The sequence below is a fragment of the Ostrea edulis genome, chromosome 5 (genome assembly GCF_947568905.1).
Source record: "Ostrea edulis chromosome 5, xbOstEdul1.1, whole genome shotgun sequence".
Classification (NCBI taxonomy): domain Eukaryota; kingdom Metazoa; phylum Mollusca; class Bivalvia; order Ostreida; family Ostreidae; genus Ostrea; species Ostrea edulis.
The window spans coordinates 44,632,933-44,657,900 of record NC_079168.1 but is presented as its reverse complement, the minus strand read 5'-3'; the positions used below and the strand labels follow the sequence as shown (position 1 = coordinate 44,657,900).

At 34.3% G+C, this 24,968-nt stretch overlaps 1 protein-coding gene across 3 annotated transcripts in view; it reads left to right on the top strand.

Moving 5' to 3' along the window:
* LOC125649502 (uncharacterized) overlaps nt 1-24,968 on the top strand; it is a 60,517-nt gene that overhangs the window by 1,957 nt on the left and 33,592 nt on the right. The window contains exons 2-8 of one of the 3 annotated variants that reach the window (XM_056164571.1): nt 2,901-2,978; nt 5,651-5,693; nt 8,218-8,516; nt 17,356-17,407; nt 19,397-19,540; nt 19,669-19,756; nt 24,190-24,353. In XM_056164571.1, the coding sequence (XP_056020546.1) occupies nt 2,901-2,978; nt 5,651-5,693; nt 8,218-8,516; nt 17,356-17,407; nt 19,397-19,540; nt 19,669-19,756; nt 24,190-24,353 (868 nt within the window). The other 2 variants (XM_056164572.1, XM_056164573.1) reach the window with 2 other exon arrangements.

Genomic DNA, 24,968 nt, shown 5'->3' with positions numbered 1-24,968 from the left:
AAATTCCACAGCTCTGCTATACAGATCATGGATATTGGCGTGGGTAGCTCAGTGGTTAGAGCACCTGACTAGTAATGCAGGTGTCCCGGGTTGGATTCTCAGTCCAGACAAAGATTTTCTCCTCTCTCCTATATACTACAGGTAACTCTCGAATTATCGCCACTCAATTCATCGCCATTTTCGTTATAACGCCGCATTTTTCTAGGAACATTTTTCCTGTTACGTAAAACTCTCGTTAAAACGCCAAATTCGCTATCGCCATTTGCCACAGTGTTTTCATTACAAAAGTCTATTTCATCGCGTTAATTATCTCGATAAACCGCCATGGGTGCACGTGGTCAGTGAAGCAGTAAATTGGTCAATATCAATCTCCGGCGTACACCTGGACAGAAGGATCTCAGTAATTGTTGTATTGAATAAACAAGAAAAATACTCAGGATGAACTGTAGTCAAGTTGTTTATACATCAAAGAAACACATTTCAATTTAACTATGGCTTCGCCACGAAAGAGGGTCCTGTTAAATTTCAATAAGAAAAAGCAAATCATTACGTACCAAGGACATCATCAAAAATGTACCCATCAGGATATTGCAAATCATGTTTCTGTTTTATGGGAAAAGGCTATATAAAAAGAAGGACAGTCGGCGACATCTTAGCAGCAAAGGATCGCTCACTTACACAAGTATTGTAAATAGAGGAAAGATAACTCTTATATATAAAAGAACGGTAACTCTATTTCTTCAAGATGGCAGTAATTCAATTCATTGCCAAATTCGTTATAATGCCATAATTTCATAAGGACAAAAGGTGGCGGTTTATCGAGAGTTGACTGTACAATATTGAAATTCATGAAAACAGAATTTCTGTTGTGTTGTAAATCATCCGCTACCCTGTGTGCATTCACTGCATTGAAGCATAGATATAAAGTATGATGACTTCACAATGTGAAATCTGATTGCCAATCCAACTTCTGACCGTCTTTGACTTGTATTCTATCCTGAAGATTCCATAACTGTTGCTTAACAACTTAATAATCATAAACATTTGACAATTTAGAATAAAACGTCTTCCTTAGGGACATAGTTTAAGAGGTGTTTGTTTTAATTACAATATGTTGTATGCAGAACAAGGACTTTGAAATATTTTCACTCAGTGAAATTTGATTTTTATGCTTTTAGAAATGGATATGAAAAGATTTGAAATTGTTAAATCAAGCCATTTCAAATAGGTTTTTAAAGTTATATGTAGCTAAATATAGAGACTGTGCTGGACCTGGTAAATGACTAACAAAAACCCATGCAGATTTACAAGTTTTGAATTAAGAAATGCTCTATCTCTGAGCTAGTAGTGGGTTTTCCCATGGGTAATTTTGAGTGACAATGGTTACAGCTAGGTGGCATATATATGTTGATGCCATATACTAAATCAATTCTTTATTGGAACTAAAGCATATGTAAATGTTGTTAACTTAGTCATGAATATATATATATATACAAATATTAATACATAAAAGTTGAAAAGTACGTATGTTGAAGAAATCTGTATTCCTTTAGATACATAGAAATTGCTGTTTTACCAAAAATCAATTTAACAACATACATGTATGTGTTGAAGGTTTTTTTTTTTAGATATGAATCTGTAAAACTGTGGAATACTTTACCAGAATCTTTTAGAACCAATTTAAATCAAACAATTTAACATTAGCAGTTGGTATGGGGATTATTGTACTTGTTGTGTTTTTAGCTAATTTTATGGTAGAAGTATTTTACTAGAGAATCAAATACATATTGTCCCAAATAATCTTATTAAGATATTTTAGACAAGAGGCTTTATTTTATTTTCAAAATTATTTTTGATAATTACTGGTTACATGCAGATCGTTGACCATGAGTCCACTTAAAGACTCTAGTGCTGTATTTAGCATAATTGCTCTAGAGTTATTGAATTTATTTATGTGTGTGTGTGTGCCTTTGTGGTACTATCCTGTATATGTTGTCTTATATTAGGTTTATTTGATATGTAGTCAGAAAATTGTACATTTATTAATACGTATAGATCTATTCTTCCACCAACTTCACAGGGTTATAAAAAAGGAAATATTGGGACCAAATTTTTTCAGAGGAAATTTTCAGTGCCCACTGTACCGAATTTTACTAGATCTTACTGTAAATTAGCTAAATTGACTTCAAACAACATCTAGTCTTTCAAAAAAAATCCAATCATAATATCCAACAATTTTGATTGCTTATTTCATGTACTTAAACTACTTGGACTACTAAAAAAAAAAGTTCAACTGTGCTCTTTAAATGTAGAATGTAACATGGTAATATAAAGGAGTATAAATATCCAAATCTGTTTATTTATGTGTTGACATCATTAGTCCTGTGTATTTATGTGTTGACATCATTAGTCCTGTGTATTTATGTGTTGACATCATTAGTCCTGTTTATTTATGTGTGTATTTATGTGTTGACATCATTAGTCCTGTTTATTTATGTGTTGACATCATTAGTCCTGTTTATTTATGTGTTGACATCATTAGTTCTGTGTATTTGTGTTGACATCATTAGTCCTGTGTATTTATGTGTTGACATCATTAGTCCTGTTTATTTATGTGTTGACATCATTAGTCCTGTGTATTTATGTGTTGACATCATTAGTCCTGTTTATTTATGTGTTGACATCATTAGTCCTGTGTATTTATGTGTTGACATCATTAGTCCTGTTTATTTATGTGTTGACATCATTAGTCCTGTGTATTTATGTGTTGACATCATTAGTCCTGTGTATTTATGTGTTGACATCATTAGTCCTGTGTATTTATGTGTTGACATCATTAGTCCTGTGTATTTATGTGTTGACATCATTAGTCCTGTGTATTTATGTGTTGACATCATTAGTCCTGCAGATGAAGATCACACGAGAGAACCTAGTCCAGATCGGGGGGGACAGAGAGATGATCGAGGAAGGAAACCTAGGTGAATCATTTGTTCTATACTAAAACACTGAATTCTGTTGTTAACTTTGAACTTGTTGATGCTGATAGATGACATACTGATTCAGAAATACATGTTGCTGGTAAAGTCTGAACTGATAAATTGATTGTTATAAATAGAAACTTTGATTGATGTAAAGATTTAATATTGCTCAACAATTCAATATATTCAAATTCTTTGAGGAGGTTGAGTCCAATTGCTCAAATGGTATATATATTGATACCCGAAATGAGAGAATATTGCCCACTTAGGATATATGAAAGTATCCAATTGGGTTACTCAAATACTGAAAGCACATTTTCACTCTTATATTTCAATTCCAATTATGTACAGAATGATGTAATAGATTACATTTTTAGTAAACTCAGGTGACCTATTGCAATCGGTTGTCGTGCGTTAACAATTTAACATTTTTAACTTCTTCTTGATAACTACCAGTCCAATTCTTTTCAAATTTAGTATGAAGTATCTTTGGAACAAGGAGGACACAAAGATTAAATTTCAGGTCTCCAGCACCCCTGGGGCCTTAGGGGCGGGGCAAAAACTGCCCAAAATTGACCAATTTTCAAAAATCTTCTTCTCAAGAATCGCACACATGTAAGAAAAACTAAATGCATGGTGATGGAGATCAGGAAGGCCTCTACCAAAATTTTAAATTTCATGATCCCAGGGTGGGACCAAACTTGTTATATAGTGTTTATGTATAAAACACTTAAATAACATCTTCTTTAGTGCTATCATGGATACTAAATTGAAACTAAATGGATAGAGCAGGTACTTTTTTACCAAGATTGTAAATTTCATGATCCCCAGAGTAAGGGTTCTGACCCCAGGGTGGGGCCAAGCTCATACATGCCAACTTTTAAAAATCCCCATGGGGGATTTTGCACGCGACAACCTTTTTTCAACGCTCAAAATTCACGACATTTTACCATGAAAATAAATATTTTTCTTTTCAAATAAGATATCAATCTAATCATTGTACATGTATCATATATTAACACAACATCAAGTGTGTTTGACCATTAACTTCAACAAAACTATATATATTAAAAAAAAACACTTTGAAAGATATACATAAGTATTTTATTAATATCATCTATTCAGCAAAAAATCCTCTCCAACAACAAGTCACATGCATATTATCAAATAATACTAAAGTTGCATCCTTTTATATCATATACACATTGGCTGGTCTATATATCAAAATTTAAATTAAATTAAACACATGCATTTAGGTACGACTACAAAGGCCATCTTGCTTGTCTGTAAACGTCTGGTGGAACAATCTGCATTGCAACCAGAAAAGGAGTGATCTGCCCTGCTATGAAGTTTGCGAACAAAACCCATGACATCTGAAATAATTACCAGGAAAAAACACATCAAAATATACGTTTTTACTTGTAAATTAAGGCTACTTAATTGCTAATATAAAATTCAGTACAGACTTAACAAGTGCGAATTACGCATCACAAAGTCTATTGAATACTACACTATATAGACTATATAATACATCATTATAGACGGATAGATTCGGATAGCCTATATTATTATAGTTGGAAAAACATATATTTGACGTACCTTATTGCATATTTTGGATGCTGTCAGCGAGAGGCAAAAATCGGGAATGTCCGATTGTTTGGTGGTGACATTATCATCGTTGTCATTCCCGTTTGAGTAAAGGATATGTCAATTTGAAATCCATCTTCCCGATTAATCACTATCAAAACATGCTTCACACTGTCCGATAAGCACCCCGACACAGGCAGACCAGGTAAATACCATGCGACACAGGTAAACAGCAATGGCTGACTAGTGTCCCGATTTCTGATTGGCCACTTCAAAAATGACGCGGGATTTCAAATTACGGTTGGAAATGGGGGTTTGTTGTCGTAAAGTGGGATATATTTTTAGAAAATCGGGATTTTGGGGTATTTTTGCAATCCCGATCGGGATATCGGGATTTGCCTTTTCAACTGCTTCAAATCGGGAGACTCCCGCACAAATCGGGAAAGTTGGCATGTATGCAAGCTTAGTATATAGTATTTATGTGTCAGTTTGCTGATACTGTATAAAATTTAAATGCATACACTGTAATCAGGAATAGCAGAAAAGGATGTACAAAAAATGGTGAATTTCAATCAAAACCCAGGGTAAATGACTTTAGGATGAGTTAAAATTAGTCATGTTTTGACGTTTTAATGTTAATACACCTATTATTTAAAGCCTTTCATCAGTGTATACACTTTTGAAAGCAGTGAAGTTTTAAGAACACATCTTGCTTTATACTGTTGCTGAACATTAGAATTTAGCTTATATATTCAGAACAGGAAATTTTTTCTAGATTTCATAGCCCATGGAAGTAGTGATACTGTTTCACTAGTATTCTGGTGACTGATAAGGCCTGTGGGCTTCTTGTTACAATGTACTAAGATTTTATAAATGATCATTGAAAATCACCCTTGTAAAATTAATAATATAATATTGCCAGAAGTGGACCTGTACCCTTTTGTTTGTTTGCACTGCATTTCTGTCTCCAAATTGAAAGTGTTTATTACCACTTAGGACCTTTCTTTGGCACATGATTATATATGTTGTTAATAGTTGAATGAATTAAATGTAAGAAATTACAGTTGCAACTACAAATTTTATAGAGATGGACAAGCTGAACACCGAAGAGAATTTAGCCCTAAACAGGTAAGGATTTATCCTAGGAATGACCCGTCCCTTCCCCAGGACAAACAAAGAGAATTTAGCCCTAAACAGGTAAGGATTTATCCTAGGAATGACCCGTCCCTTCCTCAGGACAAACAAAGAGAATTTAGCCCTAAACAGGTAAGGATTTATCCTAGGAATGACCCGTCCCTTCCCCAGGATTTATCCTAGAAATGACCCGTGCCTTCCCCAGGACAAACCAAAAAGTTATTCTAATAATTCAAAATACAAATGAAGGACAGGTGAACACAGACCCGTGGATGCACCAGAGGTGGGATCAAGTGCCCAGGAAAAGTGAGCATCCTCTGTTGACCGGTCACACCTGCCATGAGCCCAATAAAATAAGCTGTATGTTAAATTATATTTACCACTAAACAAATTAGATTTGAATGAATTACTGTTTTGGAATACAAAAATTACATGAAAGAACACTACGGTAATGATATAATTGGAAAACTCAAGGCCGAAATGATGTTAGATGAGTTGTGCTTGAATTTCTTTTTTAGAAGACACGATTGTGTGAAAATCTCTGGAACAATACATTCAATAATGTTACAATTTAGAAACACAAGGTCAATACTCAAGGCTAAAACGAAGTAAAATCAGTTGTACATTCAAAATCTACAAACATATTTACATGGAAAACATGTTTTATTGTTTTTAGCTCACCTAAGCCAAAGGCTCAAGTGAGTTTTTCTGATCAGAATTTGTCCACTACAAGGGCATATGATAATTGATGAATTTGTACTCAAGTTTAATAATTAAGTTTGATAATTAATGAATTGTTAATCGTTACCTTTGAAATTTTTTTTTCTGAACCAAGCTGCTTGTATAATTATAGTCTTGCTCAAGTTTGTTTCTTGCTAGGAACTGCTACTCTGGTGAGCGATGTGGCCCATGACCTATTGTTTGACTTGCTAGTCAATGTTTTCTAAGGAATGAATTAGGAATTGTCCTATTCATCTAATAGGCTGATCCACAATCTATAATCAATTGTGGATTGTCTTGAAGGGATAGGTTGTGCAATGACTTTGAAAATTTTCATTGTTTATTTCTTAGGGTCATTTTAGTGCATTATGTAACTTCTCCTCTGACTTTGTATCTACTTTGTACATCTGAGACATTTGGATATTAGAGTTTTGTTGGTTCTTAGTGCGTTTTAAATCACCTGAGTCACTCAGGTGACCTATTGCTATCTGTTTTTGTCTGTCTTCGTGCATTGGTGGCCGAGAGGTTAGAGCGTTCGCCCTGCATGCGGAAGGCCGGGGTTCGAATCCCGGCCGCGACAGACCTAAGTCGTTAAAGTAGGTAGTGACAGTTCTATCCCAAACGCTTGGCATCAGATGTGAATGTCACGGGTCCTCGGAGATGACCTTTAAAACGGATGTCCCGTGGCACGCTAAAGAACCCTCACTGCTCAATGGCTGTAAGTGCCGAGCATAGGCCTAAATTTGAAACCCTTCATCGATCTTGGTGACATCTCCATATGAGTGAAAAATTCTCGAGCGAGATGTTAAGCAAGAAGCAATCAATCAACAAATCGTGCATCGGTCTTAAGCTTTTGAACACTTTTGGCTTCTTCTTTTGAACGGCTGAACCAATTCTAAGTAATTTTGATATGTAGCATCTGTGGGTTTAGGGGAACAAAAATTTAAAAAATTTCATGGACCCTGTCTCATTAGGATGGGACTGAAACCATCAAAATTAATGCAATCTTCAAAACTCTTTACTCCTGGACCAAAACCATCAAAATTAATGCAATTTTCAAAACTCTTTACTCCTGGACATCAAACAGTCATACTGTTTGCATAAATAAAGCAATGAAGATGATCAAGAGGTCACATGCTGCTAGGAGAGGTTCTGCAGATCGCGAGTTCAACACCAGGTAGAGGCAGAAAAGGGTATCCATATAATATATAGCGAATTTCTCTGTGCTTTGTACACAGACACACATTTATATACAGTGCTCCATGGATATTTGCCAAATTTTGTTCAAGACAAATTCAGCAATTGTAATTAACCTGACCACCTGAATACCTTGTCTAGTTTGTCACACTTCACTGCACTGCTCCTAAAGTACAGGTGTGATTACTGATGGATGTTAGCTAATTGTCATTACTATCAAGGGCCATAAAATTTGATTATTTGTTTGTGAAAATCATTGGTGCAGGACCACAATGGAAACTAGCTATATGCTAATTTGTGTTATCCTGGATAAACAAAGGCTATTATTATTATTATTATGTGGGGTTGGCATTATATTGGGGGTGTTAACATGGGAAGAAATCTGTTATGTAGTATTTTCAGACAATAAGTATTATTATACAATGGTATAATAACGGGGGGGGGGGGGGGGGGGGGGGGGGGGATATATATCGAGGGAGTACTGTATAGTCACAAGAATTTACTTTAGTATAAAACTTAATGTAGATGGGCATTTTACAGAATACATCACACTGCTAAATGATTTTGATATATAACTTGCAATAATTGAATTTTATTTTAGATGACTCCAAACTATGATCAAACCAGTGCACATAAACGTTCAAATAATTCTTCACAAGAAGGTTATAGGAGTGAAGGGGGATATAAGCCTGAAAGGCAGAGAGGAAGGGGAGGAAATAGAGAAAAAGAATATTATCCTCACAAGCAGAACGAACAATACGGATGGAATAACTGGCAGGATAATCCAGGAGGAAATCACTGGGGGAGACAAGGACAGTGGACAAGGAATCAGGGTGGACAAGGGTTCAATCAGTGGGACAGTTACCAGGAACATCAACAGAATACTCACAGAAACCGAGGGTAAGTACATCAAGAACATCAACAGAATACTCACAGAAACCGAGTGTAAGTACATCAAGAACATCAACAGAATACTCACAGAAACCAAGGGTAAGTACATCAAGAACATCAACAGAATACTCACAGAAACCGAGTGTAAGTACATCAAGAACATCAACAGAATACTCACAGAAACCGAAATAACAGGTAAGTACATCAAGAACATCAACAGAATACTCACAGAAACCGAGGGTAAGTACATCAAGAACATCAACAGAATACTCACAGAAACCGAGTGTAAGTACCTCAAGAACATCAACAGAATACTCACAGAAACCGAATGTAAGTACCTCAAGAACATCAACAGAATACTCACAGAAACCGAGTGTAAGTACCTCAAGAACATCAACAGAATACTCACAGAAACCGAATGTAAGTACATCAAGAACATCAACAGAATACTGACAGAAACCGAAATAACAGGTAAATACATCAAGAACATCAACAGAATACTGAAAGAAACCGAGTGTAAGTACAGTACCCGCAACGTTATTCTTGACATGATAAACGATAGAACACGATACACGCACGATAGGATAGGATACACGCACGATATGATAGGATACACGCATGATACGATAGGTTACACAGTAAACCTGATAAACGCAAAACCTGATAAACGATCTTCACGATAGACCTCATAAACGCAAAACACGATAAATGATCTTCACGATAAACGGAAAACCTGATAGAAATGTTGTAAATTTAGAAACAATTTAGACAGAACGAAAGTTTGATACGTACAAAATAATTACATTATGTTGATAATAATATTGAAGGATTTCAATACTCAATATATACCTAAAGCATATAATTTATTTATCCACAGTTGTACGTTTAATTTTTATTTTTTTTAAAATTCTATTTATGTTTTTTTAACGTCATTACAGCTAAAATCCGGAAGCTAAACTATATACGGTATTGAATTCATTATTTGATATCTATATGAATTTTCTCAGTCAATGTTTCTAAAACGTATATTGTCACCTTGAATGTTTAATATATAAATCATACAGGAAGTGATTGATTTTTATCTTGCTTAATGTCTCGCTCGAGAATATTTCACTCATATGGAGACGTCACCATGACCTGTGAAGAGCTTTTAAATTTAGGCTTATGCTCGGCAATTACTGCCATTGAGCAGTGAGGGTTTTTTAGCGTGCCACACCTACCGTGACACTGGGCGTATGTTTTTAAGGTCATCTCTGAGGACCCGTGGCATTCACACTTGATGCCGATCATTTAGCAATTAAACAGGGAATTAACAAAATGTAATATAATGTAGTGATATCATGCTTCAATAGCTCTCTTATTCTAATGTCTATTATCTTGGATATCAAATAAAACCAAGTAATATTTTGTGTGTAGCGAGGAGGGGGGGTATTTTGCATCAAGCTCTGAGTTCACTGCTCATTCAACAACTACAATTATTTTCATAATGACCGCTTTAAATACAATCCATTGCACTACACCATATACTCATATGTTAGATATTTCTACACTATGAGTGATAATTGATAGTCATAAGTAATTGGAACATATTTACATGAATTGATATTTTGTTGACAAAAAATAAATAAACTATTAAAAACATATACGAAACCCGGCTTGATTTAAAGTCGCAATTTAGAAATGCTTTAACATGTTTGTGTTTAGCATGTAAAAAATTCAAATAATCATCAAAACCAGCATAAATTTCCAGCATCTACACGTACGACTATTGGTATATGTGTACATGTACAAGTAAAAAAAAAACGATGACAGCTGAATCATGCCCAATTGAGCAGCATTTTGGGAGATGCAATATACCCTTGCACTCTTTTAAAACTTAATCTTCTAAATGTGTGAAATACAATGTCCCTGAGAATGTTTACTGTCAAAACACGGGTGATACACAAAATCAGATAGATAAGAACGCGCACAAAGTCAGTAGTTGATATATAAGTTGAATACAGGTGAACAAAATTGGAAGGAAAAGAACCATTGTTAAAATATATTTAATAAACAATGTAATTTATTGATTTTTCCTTTCAGATCGGAACTTCCTATTTCTCTGTTAGTGTTAATTACAAATAATTGTTTCTAGACAAGGAAATGTTTATGAACTCCAGATGAAGGAGCTTTTAGTTTTACTGTCCTCGGTTTGCTCGGCACCACTACCTACTTTCCAGACTACTTAGAATGAAATTGCGATAAATTTTCAACCTCTCTGGACAGACATATAGCACTTTTTCTGCCTTAAAATTGACAGCTTTATGTTCTCCTTCATATACTGTCTTTCCTCGATTCCTAAAAATAGCTTCATTAACAAAACGAATAAAGCTTTTGGAAAGTATCTTACTTTTTCATTAGATTTAATATACAATCCCGATAGTTTTCGAAGCTATACGATAAACGATTTTCACGATAAACGGAAAACCTGATACACGCAAAATGCGATACACGATAGACCTGATAAACGCAAAACATAATAGAAAACGGAAAACCTGATACACGATAGGATAGGATACATGCACGATACGATAGGATACACGCACGATACGATAAGATACACAATAGGAATGTCAAGAATAATGTTGCGGGTACTGTACATCAAGAACATCAACAGAATACACACAGAAACCGAGTGTAAATACATCAAGAGCATCAACAGAATACACACAGAAACCGAGTGTAAATACATCAAGAGCATCAACAGAATACACACAAAAACCGAGGGTAAGTACATCAAGAACATCAACAGAATACTCACAGAAACCGAGGGTAAGTACGTCAAGAACATCAACAGAATACTCACAGAAACCGAAATAACAGGTAAATACATCAAGGTTCCCTGCTTTTTAGAATTTAACTATGGAGGAAGCTCCATACAAGTAAAAGGGAGTGTCTGACATTTTTACATACTGGAATCAGGTTGTCCGTCTGTCTGTCCGTCTGTAGACGCAATGGTTTCCGGGCTCTAAAGCATTATCCTTTCCACCTACCGTCACCATATCATATATATGGACTACCCATGGGATGAAGATGTTCCCTATCGATTTTGGGGTCAAAAGGTCAAAGGTCAAGTGCACTGGACATCGAAGTAGCAATATGGTTTCCAGGCTCTAAAGCATTATCCTTTCCACTTACAGTCACCATATCATACATATGGACTACTCATGGGATGAAGATGTTCCCTATCGATTTTGGGGTCCAAAGGTCAAGTGCACTGGACATCGAAGTAGCAATATGGTTTCCAGGCTCTAAAGCGTTATCCTTTCCACCTACAGTCACCATATCATACATATGGACTACCCATGGGATGAAGATGTTCCCTATCGATTTTGGGGTCAAAAGGTCAAAGGTCACGCGCACTGGACATCGAAGTAGCAATATGGTTTCCATTTAAATTCTTAAACGGCTTTTTTCATCGCATGGAGATGCTGTGTTCCTAGATACCTTTTGGATCATAATACTGAAGTTTTACCTATTACCAACACCCTTTGAGAGATTGGGGTAAGTGGGGGGTATTCTTAGTGAGCATTGCTCACAGTACCTCTTGTCGGTTTTATTAGGTCACCCAAGTCACTCAGGTGACCTCTTGCAATTGGTCTTCCTCAGTTGTCATTCAACATGCATCATGTGTTATCTGTCAATAAATCACAACAATTGAACAGCAGCAGACCATGGTGATTTATGTGAGCGATGTGGCCCATGGGTCTCTTGTTTAGAAAACTTATGATCTCTGTCAAGTCCATTTAAGAATATGAAGGTTTAAAATAAGGATCATGTCAAAAAATTCTTGTATTGTCGTTTGATCAAGTAAATTTATGCCCCAATGTTTGAATGTTTTGTAGAAAGTGTGAATAGATAATGAATTGAGAATACCTACACAGTAGGTACTACATGAGACCTAACATTATTAAATTTCATGAAATTATGTCTGACAACCAGTAAGGTTAAAACACTTAAATTACTGTCACTGTATGTTTATCTAAAAAATCTATGAGTCAGTCTGTCCTCCTTAACATATTTTGTAAATATTTTTTCACTACATGAATATTGTGTATTTGTACATACTCTGACCTTATTTGTACTCAAATGTATGTTTATCTAATGTACCCCATGTACCACATATTATGTGGTTTAAGCAAATAAATGAACTTGTACTTGAGATACTTACTATAAAATGAAAATTCCTGATTTCACAAGCCAAAAAAAAAAACGTAATTTGTAATGCTCATCATAAAGAAAACATTAGATGTTGGGAATTGATTAGGCAAATTCAACTTAATTAGTAGATTATCATCCAGGGTCAGGAAAAAGTATGGGGCGGGTGGGAGGATTTTATTTTTTAATTTTTATTTTCTGAGAAGAATATTGAAGACAAATGAGTTTTTATTTCAACAGATCCGCATCATTTAAAGGGACCGATTCACGATTTTCTCCAAAATTTTCTACTTCACTTTTAATGATCAAAATCTACTGTCTAATGTGCTTAAAAGATTTCACATAAAAATCAAGGTTATACATTATCACAGAAGCTCATTTTAGAAAGTTATTATTATTTGTTTTGTAAACAAAGATTGGGTTATGTTATTGTTTACATTTTCAAAAGAAATGGATATTGATCTAAGTTTATTATATTTTTCACATTTCAAACATTTTGGGGGTAAAATGTGTTATCTAAAAGTTAAAATTTGTGACTATGCAAAATTAAGATACTTTACATTACAAAATCAACATTTAACTTGTTTGTTTGTTTACATAAAAAGACTCGAGTCTTTGTTTACGTAACACAGATTTAAGCCTAAAATATTGCATTTATTCTTGTATTCAGAAGGTCAAAAGTTTGGCTGTCAACATTAAATGAGTTCTATTTTTAATGTTTAACAACAAAAATGAAAAATATCTTTATCAAAAATCGTGAACCAGTCCCTTTAATGGCAGATGGATATCAATCTATGCTATTTTCATAGAGTAATTCCAGGTTAGGCTTTAATTTAAGGATATAACAGAATATACCTAACTTCTTCAAGATTTACGTCTGTAAGAACGCGAGAAATTAAGAAAACCATATAGATCTATTTTCATCACAAAGCTTTTCACATTGCTCTACCGGAAATGTAAACCAGAAGTGTAAATACCGGAGTCGGACATGAAAATATTCTGGAAATTGCAAGTTTCGCAAAATAAAAAAATTCGGGGCGGGCCAATTTTTGAGGGACGGGCGGGGATGATAATGTATCAATTAAGTTGAATACGCAAGTTCCGAGTTACCCAAAAGTTATTTCCCTTTGTCGAACTCTTTAGCATTTTATGACGTATGGTGGGTACACAATGTATACATTATATCGTAGACTGGCACTGTACATAACGATTACGTACGATTAATGTAATGAAAGCGTAACTTTTGTTTTTATCTCATAGGTGTGGTGTATATTGAGATTGAGATAAAGCATTAGCTTTATCACACGCCCGTTTGATAAAGCACTTTCGGTCCGAACTACTTTTGACACTGTCCCCGCTTGGATGACATATTTTCTGTGTTTATGCATATCCATGCATGAAATAAAGCATAAAACGTATTATTCTGTATTTATTTAGAATTTCTTTTATAACAAAATTAAAATGATGTTGCCCCCACTGACATTTAATAAAAGTTACCGGCCACAAAAATGCCAACTCGGTCTGTAACTAGAGATCTACTCAAAATTACGATCAGAAAACAAAAATATGTGCACACTATTATCATCGACAACGAATCGACGGCCTACTGGACAAGCCTAATCGAAAGTACATCGACATGCTGCGGTACCAAGTATTCACAAGCACAATCTCTTTTTTCTGGAGCATATTAAATGTAACAAATCTCAACAGCTTTACTTACTAGGCTAGGCCTATTTAAAGTGCCTCAGGATTTCCTCTCGCCCTCAGATCCAAAGTAACTACGTAAATAAAATCCAAATGCACAAACACTTCTACTTTTCATTGTAAACTGTTGAACATTCTAATAATGCTGCATTAAAATATTACTTTCATTGATGACATGTTTATTTCAAAACGACGACGACATCAAACTTTTATCAGATCAGGCCTACGTCAAAAAATAAATACTCGGTCAATAGTTGTTACTTTGTTGGAATGGCAAAACCATTATTAATTATAAAATATAATCCCTTCTAAAACAATTTTTATCCATGGTTTCTCTTATAAAAATGACTTTTTGTACTGTCTATTAATGGTTTATAAGCGCACTATTTTTTCCCGCGTAAGGTAGACAGATTAAGCACGACGTCTGAGCCACGGATTCAAAACAAATACACCACATCAACTCGGATAAACCAAATATCAAAACACGCAATATAGATATCCTCTATATATCAATCACTGGTATGCATATTCTGGCCATATCAAGCATAATTTGTTTGAATAAGATCATCAAATTGGCTATTAAATCATTATTCGTTTCCTTTTCTACATGAGTGACCCTTTTATCAAAGAAATATGGCAATTAACAATATTTGTTTGAGCCATTTTGTTATCCAATATTCATAAACTCACTAAAGTTGCCTTTCCCCTGAGACAGGATGGTCTCAGAAACTGCATATCATCTTTTAAGAAATAATACAACGATAGTAATTAGCAAATGTACCCACTGTCATCATATTTTACGTCATAATTTACGGAAGAGTTCGATAAAGGGAAATAACTGTTGGGGAACTCGGAACTTCCGTATTGGCCTTACCACGTGGAGGTGTGAAATCATCTTTTGTTTAAAGTAATTCCACCCTCCTGTGATGTCATAAGATTTTGCGAAATCAATGATTTATTTACTAGATTTATGCATGATATTACTGCATTAATTTTGTTGGAGTCTTTTCCATTGGTTATTGCAAAATATCTTGTTAAACATAGAATATTTCAAAAGTCTAAGTTATATATGAATAATCAACAATACATGTATGTTTCAAAATATTTAATCCAAGGGCATTAACTCTGTTTTCATTCAATCCTATATCAAGTTCATTATGCGATAGATTTTCTTTATTTTTTACTGAAATTTTTAATAGTTTTGTAAAGAAACAGTTTCGTGAAATTTTTACGAATGCTATTATAATTATGCAATTTTCTGATGTTGATATATGATTTTGTATATGTATGCCTCGCATCTTAAAAAGTATGATGACTTACATGTTTTAATTGATAATTTCGTATAAATTGAATTAAATACACATTTTAAACTTTTATCAAATAATAATATAAATATGAAGTTACCTAACATGCAGACAGGTGTGAAATCCACCTACACCTGCTTCATTTGTTTACCTTTGTCACTTTGGAGTCATTCATGCATTATGCATTTGTTTTGGTTTTATTATGCAATGCAAACAATGAAATTGGATGACATTTTATGCACAAAATTCAAAATTTTAACATCACTGAAATGCAATAAAAATTTTAATTATGGCGGCAGCTGATTTTGACTATGTTACTGATTCACGATTTTCCCTAAAATTTTGTTTTTGACTTTTAATGAACAAAATCTACTGTCTAATGTGTTTGAAAGATTTCACATGAAAATTAAGGTTATACATTATCACAGAAGCTCGTTTTAGAGAGTTTATTATTTATTTTGTAAACAAAGATTGTGGTATGCTATTGTTTACGAAATTTCCAAAAGAAGTGGATATCGATCTAAGTTTATTTTATCTTTCACATTTCAAGCAAATTGGTGTAAAATGTGTCATCTAAAAGTTAAACTTTGTGACTATGCAAAATCAAGATGCATAATATTACAAAATCAATATTTCACTTGTTTGTTTACATAAAAAGACTCGAGTCTTTGTTTACATTACACAGATTTAAGGCTAAAATATTGCTTTTATTCTTGCATTCAGAAGGTCAAAATTTTTGCTGTGAACATTAAATAAGTTATATTTTTAATGTTTAACATAAAAAATGTAAAATATTTTTATCAAAAATCGTGAACCAGTCCCTTTAACCATGGTGTACACAAATTTAACCATGGTGGGCCTCCAGGTTCAAATCCCTTGTGGAGAAGCCTATTTTAAATATGTATATATGATTATACCACTCCTGAAAGAAAAGTGTGTTCATACAAATTCTTTGTGTCCCCTTAATTTACTTCATTATATCCATAATTAGTTATATTAATTTTACTATTTATAACAAAATCAGTGTGGGAAGGGTAATTTTCAAAGCTTTGAATACAACCTCAACCCCAACCCCCAATATTTTTCTTTGTTTTGAACATTACCACAAAGAATGAAAGTAGAAATAACAATCCAAAAATAAAAATGATTTTCTAGAAAAAAAAACCAATTCATTGTAAATAGTTACAAATACATTGTTTATGCACTTTGGGAATAAAAATTAGTTCATTTAATATATCCAGAAATTTGCTACATCCAAATTCATTATAACCAATTTTTTGAATAAAGACATATGAAGAATTGTTACATGGGATTCAGAAAAACTGTTATATCTGAAAATTCGCTGTATCCTTGTTCATACTAAATTAGTTTTACTGTACCCCTTAAGATGTAGGTAATCCCTTTTGATTTTGAGGTCACAAGGTCAAACATCAGGGTTCCAACTACTCCAGACATGAAAATATTGTCCACTCCATATTTTGAGAACCCTTTGCTTGATAGGCATCAAACTTGATCCACTGTGGCATCTCCATACTTTTCATTATCACTACAGACATGCTTAATGAAATGTTGATCCATTTCAGTCCATTTTGCTACTTGGAAGGCATATATGTTTCTAAAACACTTCTTGTTTCTAACAACAGAAATTTTCACACCAATGAAAGCAGACAACAGGGTTATGGTGGCAGAAGACAGGTAAGTGATGCTGAATTGTATTACGGTAAATGAATGCTTCGTGCCCATGTTCATAAAGTACTGAAGAAACGATATTATTAATACCTTTGTTAAATGGTTATGTTTAGCTTAGCCAATTTTATGCTACAATATTCTTCACATTTCAGTCATTTCTATACCCCCACAAAGTTCAGAGGAGGTATACTGGAATCACCTCATCCATCTGTCTGTCTGTAAACAATTTGTCAAGATTATGTCTTTAACACTGATGAACAGATTTGATTAAAACTTTGTGTGTCTTACAAGAATAATGAAGTTTTGCACCTATTTGATTGAGATTGAGATTTTTTATCATTCAAGGAAGTCATGGATATATTTTTGGCCGGAATTGGCTTATAGAATGGTGAATGACGGGTGGGCGGGCCTCCCTGTAATAGGGTTCCTATTTTGTGTAATCAACTCCTCTCACACCTCTAACGACGTTCCTCAAACTTTGTACAGTTGTTATGGATATATTGCATTAAGATGTGCCTTTTTGAAAATGCTCAGACATTTTTCGAAAAATTTACATGGACATGTAGTTGAACTTGATCATTCTTTAAGCATGTTTTGAATAGATGATACCTATTTTGTGTAATCAACTCCACTCACACCTCTTACTTGACGTTCCTCAAACTTTGTACAGTTGTTACGGACATATTGAAGATATGCATGTGTCGTTTTGAAAGTGATCATTACAGACATTTTTCCAAAAATTTACAAGTAGTTGAACTTTGTCATTTTTAAAGCATGTCTTGAATAGACAGTACCTATCCTCTTCCAGCATTTATTTGACATCCTTCAGACCTTGTACAGCTGTTATGGAAACATTGTAGATGTGCAGTACCTATTTGGAAGTGATGGTACCTACTCCTCTAACAGCTTTTACTTAACATTTTTCAGACCTTGACCTTGTACATTATAGGTGTTATAAAATTTTTGGATTGAATGGACATCATAATGTTGATTAGATTATAAATCACAACTATATAATACAAAGCTATCTTACAGCAGAGATACTTTCTCCAAATCTCTCTGTCTCTCTCTTTAGTAAATGATGTGTATGCAGTTGCGTACTGATGTATAGGAGCTACACGCCTGTTAACCATAAATGGGTTTTAACACAATGAAATGTTCATATAATTTTATTTGATTAATGTAAAAGTATATAATTACCAAAAGTAAAATTGTTCATGGCCACCAGAACACACAAGGGGAATGAGACGAAAAGTGGTCACGAAAAAATGTCAAATATTCCTTGTTAATATATATGTGTCGATGAGGATTATTTTTATGGTTGATGAATGGAATAAATATCTAAATTATTGGATCAGAAAGAACCTTGGGGTGGGTGATGATAAAAGCAGAATTTAAAGAGCTATTTTGAATTGAAGTTTTGAGTAAAAACTTGTTTCACTCCTTGTGTTTTTTATCAGGGGGTAGTATGGCATAAATCCCAACTATTATTATTACAGACAAAAGTGCCGGTTCCTGTGATTTGACCTTGATCATAAAATCTTTTAGAACTTTTGACTCATAGAGACAACAATGATTGGATGATGGAATCTATGAACTGGTATCAAGGTCAAGTTGCTCTAATGACCTTATATCATGACCTTTCATACACTTTATTTGTTTCTTGTACAAGTGACAGTAAATATATCTCACCCCTTTCCTCTAAAACCTTTCACTATTGATGTGTGAAAGTGTTTCATAAAGAGAAAAACTTAATTAATAGTTTAATTAGATTAACCTCACTGTCAGTGTCTCATCTCCTTTTGTTCGTTTGTTATTCTTGTCATTATTTGTGCCACAGTTATTGAAACTGTTACACGTATTATAAGATAACTTACACAAAGCCAGTACTTTGTTTGGGAAACCATAATGGTAAATGTTGTTTCTTATCAGTTTTAAATACCAGATCTGAGCATTTCAAAAATATTAAAATATGAATTTTCATAAATAAAATAGAGATTGGATTATGGACCAAACAGAGAATATGAAAGAAATTATAATGCCACATCTAGAGGTTCATCTGATTCATTCAGAAGTAAAAAAAGGCGATATGATTTTGAAGGGCAATATCAAAAGGGCCATAATTGGTACAATTTCAAGGTAAATTATGTGAAAGTGTAGAGGTTTATTCCCTGTTATATTTTTTACAGATGCATTTATAAAGCCAAAAACAAAATTCTTTAGTGTTTACTTGATTACTAATTTAAATTTTTTTTATTATGATTAAGGATGAGGATCCTGTGGTTTTTCTGTCTAAGAAGTTGTCTTTCATACTAAGACATGGGGCAGAGAAAATGGGATTTCAACTCATGCCAGGTAAGAAATGATAATATGATACCTGTTAGCTGAATATCTTTACTGCTTTCAAGATCAAAGATCAGAGTGCATAACGTTTTGGGTCTGTCTTTTGATATGCCCGTCTTTAGATGGGACATATTTTGGAAAAGCAATGCCTTTATGTCAATCCATCCATTCAAGGTTTTCTGTTTCTATTTTCATTTCACTGCACATATCACACTGAAACTTGCTGTGTAGTGTCTTTGTGGGTCACTCTAGATCATGTTGCAATTTTGATCCATTTCAACCTCTGTTGCAGGAGTTTTCCCCCTTTATTTGAAATTTAATGGTACATGTACATGATTTGTTCGTTTAACTCCTCCTGCAGTTTTCAAGTTAGAGCCATGTTATTTTACAGAGTGTTTGTATTGGAATTAAAAATGTGCACATGGCAAGGATTTAGATTTTCTTGAATTTTTGAGGTTGTTAGACTTAGTCAGTTTTGAAGAAATATTACATAGAGAGTATATGTCAAAGCTTGATGATGGCTGATACTACTTTAAGCAAAGTTCTACAATTCGTGACATTTTTGCCATATTTGCCAGTCAGTGTTATAGAAAACAAACACCTTAATAAATACACCCAACATTAGGTTGTGATCGATGTATTGTGTACTGTTTAGGGTACTCTTGATATTATTTTTATCTGTTTGTCTGCAACTTTAACCTTGGTCATAACTTTGTAAGCTTTACTAGATATGGACTTCATGCTCAGTGAATTTAAAGGTCAAAGTCATTGGTATATGACTGAAGGCCAAAGTCAAATATGCTTTTTAGCTCACCTGAGCCAAAGGCTCAAGTGAGCTTTTCTGATCAAAATTTGTCCATTGTCCGTCTTCGTCATAAACTTTTCACATTTTCATCTTCTTCTCAAGAACCACTGGGCCAATTATAACCAAAGTTGGCCAAAAGCATCCTTAGGTAAAGGGCTCTCAAGTTTGTTCAAATAAAGGGGCATGCCCCCTTCAAAGGGGAGATAATCACAAAAATGCAAAACTAGGGTGGGGTCATTTAAAAATCTTCTCAAGAACCACTGGGCCAAAGGAGCTGAAATTTTCATGAAAGCTTCCTGACATTGTTCAAAGTGTTACATAGAAATATATAGGGAAAATCTTTAAAAATCTTCTTCTCAAGAACCAATGAGCCAGAAGAGATGAGATTTACATGAAAGCTTCCTGAAAAAGTGCAGATTCAAGTTTGTTCAAATCATGGCCCCCGGGGGTAGGTTGGAGCCACAATAGGGGATCAAAGTTTTACATAGAAATATATAGGGAAAATCTTTAAAACTCTTCTCAAGAACCAATGAGCCAGAAGAGCTGAGATTTATATGAAAGCTTCCTGACATAGTGCAGATTCAAGTTTGTTCAAATCATGGTCCCCGGGGGTAGGTTGTGGCCACAATAGGGGATCAAAGTTTTACATGAGAATAAATAGAGAAAATCTTTAAAAATCATCTTCTCAAGAACCAATGAGCCAGAAGATCTGAGATTTACATGAAAGCTTCCTGACATAGTGCAGATTCAAGTTTGTAAAAATCATGGCCTCCAGGGGTAGGTTGGAGCCACAATACAGACTAAGGTTTTACATGCAAATATATATGGAAAGTCTTCAGATATGGGCCAAGGTAACTCAGGTGAGTGATGTGGCCCTTGGGCCTCTTGTTCAGTTGTGTTGTGTTTCACAAACACATCTTGTATATTGTTCTGATTTTGTTGGGTTTTCATGAATTCATTGGCCCTCATCTTTGTGTAGGTGGGTGGGTGGAAGGATCAGTCAAGGATTAGAAGATACTATCCTGATTTTTGTCGACATTTGGTGAAGCATATCGTTTAACCACCATTTTTATTTTCATTAGATATATACAATAAAGATAACTCATACTATAGCCATGTATGGATTATGATGCTGATTGGGTATAGGTTAATCTCCATGTCCATTTGACCAGTGTTAGCCAATGGAAATTGTTGATTTCACCAAAATTTACTCAGGGATGGGATAAATAGGAATCGGCCTGTCTGTCTGCATGTCCCTTCATCTGTCTGTGCAATCGTGACTTTGAAATGAAGAGGCAGCTGATGCTCTCATTACACACAAAAAGCACTTATGATTTATTCTGTGTCAGCACTATCCTATTCTATGGAGAAGGGCCAGGTCACTGGAAGAAAAAGTTTTAAATTTGTGTCCAGGTCATCACTTTGCAACAATTCAACACTAGACGCTCATGCTTGACAGAGAAATTTTGTAATGACCCTGAACCAAGGACATGTAGATAATGTCAAAGTCACCTGGAAAAAAGTATTCTTAGCTCCGCTCAAGTGAGCTTTTCTGATCGCCTGTTGTCCATCTGTTTGTAAACTTTTTACATTTTCGACTTATAAACAAACTTGGCCAAAAGCATCCTTGGGTGAAAGGCTTTCAGGTTTGTTCAAATGAAGAGCGATGCCCCCTTCAAAGGGGAGATGATCACAAAAATAGGGTGGGGTCATTTAAAAATCTTTTTCTCAAGAACCACTGGGTCAGAAGAGCTGAAATTTACATGAAAGCTTCCTGATATAGTGCAGATTCAAGTTTGTTAACATCATATGGATCAAAGTTTTACGTACAAATATGTAGGAAAAGTCTTCTTTTCAAGAACCACTGAACTAGAAAAGCTGAAATTTACATGAAAGCTTCCCGACTTAGTGCAGATTCAAGTTTGTTCAATTCATGGCTCCTGGGGGTAGAATGGGGCCACAATAGGGATCAAAGTTTTACATACAAATATATAGGAAAATCTTTAAAAAAAAATTCGTCTCAAGAACCACTAAGCCAGTAAAGCTGATATTTACATGAAAGCTTCCTGACATTGTGCAGATTCAAGTTTTTTTTAAATCATGGCCCCCGGGGGTAGGATGGGGCCACAATAGGGGATCAAAGTTTTACATAAAAATGTATAGGGAAAATCTTGAAAAATCTTTTCAAAAACTACTGGGCCAGGAAAGTTGAAATTTACATGAAAGCTTCCTAACATAGTGCAGATTCAAGTTTGATAAAATCATGGCCACCAGGGGGTAGGATGGGGCCACAATAGGGGATCAAAGTTTTACCTACAAATATATAGGGAAAATCTTTAAAAATCTTCTTCTCGAAAACTACAGGGCCAGAAAAGTTGAATTCCTGACATAGTGCAGATTCAAGTTTATTAAAATCAAGGCCCCTAGAGGTTAGATGGGGCCACAATAGGGGATCAAAGTTTTACATAACTAATAAATTGAAAAAAAATCTTTAAAAATTTTCTCCTTAAGAACCATTGGGCTAAAAAAGTTTACATTTCCACAAAAGCTTCCTGACATAGTGCAGATTCACATTTGGAAAAATCATGGTCCCGGGGGTGTAAGATGGAGCCACAATAAGGGATCAAAATTTTACATACAAATATATAGAAAATCATTAAAAATCTTCTTCTGAAAAATCACTGGACCAGAAAAGTTTACATTTACATGAAAGCTTCTTGACATAGTTCAGATTCTATTTTGAAAAAAATCATAGCCCATGGGAGTAGGGATCAAAGTTTTACATGCGAATATATAGGAAAAGTCTTTAAATATGAGCCAAGGTGAGCGATGTGTCACATGGGCCTCTTGTTTTAAAATTCAGAGTATATTTTTTAACTAAAATAAATTATGCACATCTTACATAAAGGTTGATTATAAGGTCATGCAGACAAGGACAGGGTGACTATGAGAAAAGGTACACAATTCAGTTCAACCATATCATTAGAACAGAGGCCTTAGGAAATGAATAATTACACAAAGGTAGCTTGGGACCTGTGCATCTCTCAAGATCTTAGACCAAGGTCATTATTGCAATGAGAATATTGTAGGGAAGATTGCCGAATTTTGTTTAGGCGGTATATTTGTGATAGAGAAAATTTATATTCTAAGCTTACTTTTGATGAACCTATGTGTCTTAACCTCCATTGAGGTCCACAACTATGTAATGCATTATTGTAGCATTACCGTATAAGTGTATTCTTAGCAAGACACAAATTAAGCAAGTTTCCCATAAATTATGGGTATACAATGTATATATTTAGCGAGAGCTAATTTTAGTGACTTTATAATTCCAAGAAAGATAGCTATTACGGATTAAATATCAGTGATATTCAATTTTAGTGATCTCAACACAGTGGCTAATAATGCCAAAATTAAACCCTCGCTAAAAATTCTGCTTATACAGTGTGTATGAATGAAGCATTCAAATGTGCTGTAATGTTAATATACCTCAGTTTGGATGGGTCCTGTTGGGTTATTAGTTCCTGTGAGATGTCATATTTAGAAACAGATTGAGATAGTAAAACTGATTTGTGTCCTATTAATTATAAATGAATTGTCTTGGAGTATTTCTGTGAAATAATTTTTTTTAAATTTTCAGGTGGGTATTTGTGGGTGGATGACATCCTTCGGAGAAATGAATACAGACATTTCACGGTGGAAGACGTAAGACATGTTGTGACGACCAATGACAAGCAAAGATTTCATCTAGAGGAAGACCAAGGTCATCTCAAAATCAGAGCAAATCAAGGCCACTCTTTAGAGGTACTTTTCTAGGTTGTCATGCATTGTAGACACATAAAAAAAAACTGTTTAAACATTGATTCTCATTGGAGCTTTGCTGAAGGGGAATACGAGTTTCCTCTCTGTCTGTTCCTTTTCCTGACTTTTTTATTTTTTTAATTTTTTTTGCTCTCCTGAGCTGTTTTGATTGAAATTTGTTGTTATAAAAAATCTATAATAGACAAATCGAAGTATAACAGTAAGAAGATATTGATCTTACAAATTGTGAGAAAAAAGATAAAGAACATGTATGGCTTTTTGCGCAGAAGCATGAAATTGTACTAAATTGAAGAGGTCTGTCCACTTTTTTAAAGGTACAATAATGAATTTTATTCATCTAAGTTTTATTTAGCGAAAATTTTATCACGTCCAGTCAGGTGTCTATACCAAGAAATTTATTTGCCCGTGGCAAAATTCATGCGTCTCGGGTGGTCGGGCACATGGTTATTTCAAACACTGCGACTCAAGACTAAATCTAAAAAGAACAAGAGAGTGAATTTGGTCGAAAATTAGAAAAAGTAGCAGATGTTTCAATTGAATCTGCAATACAAGCTAAAAATAATTATAGTTTTAAACCACGTTGATGTTTTTGAGGGA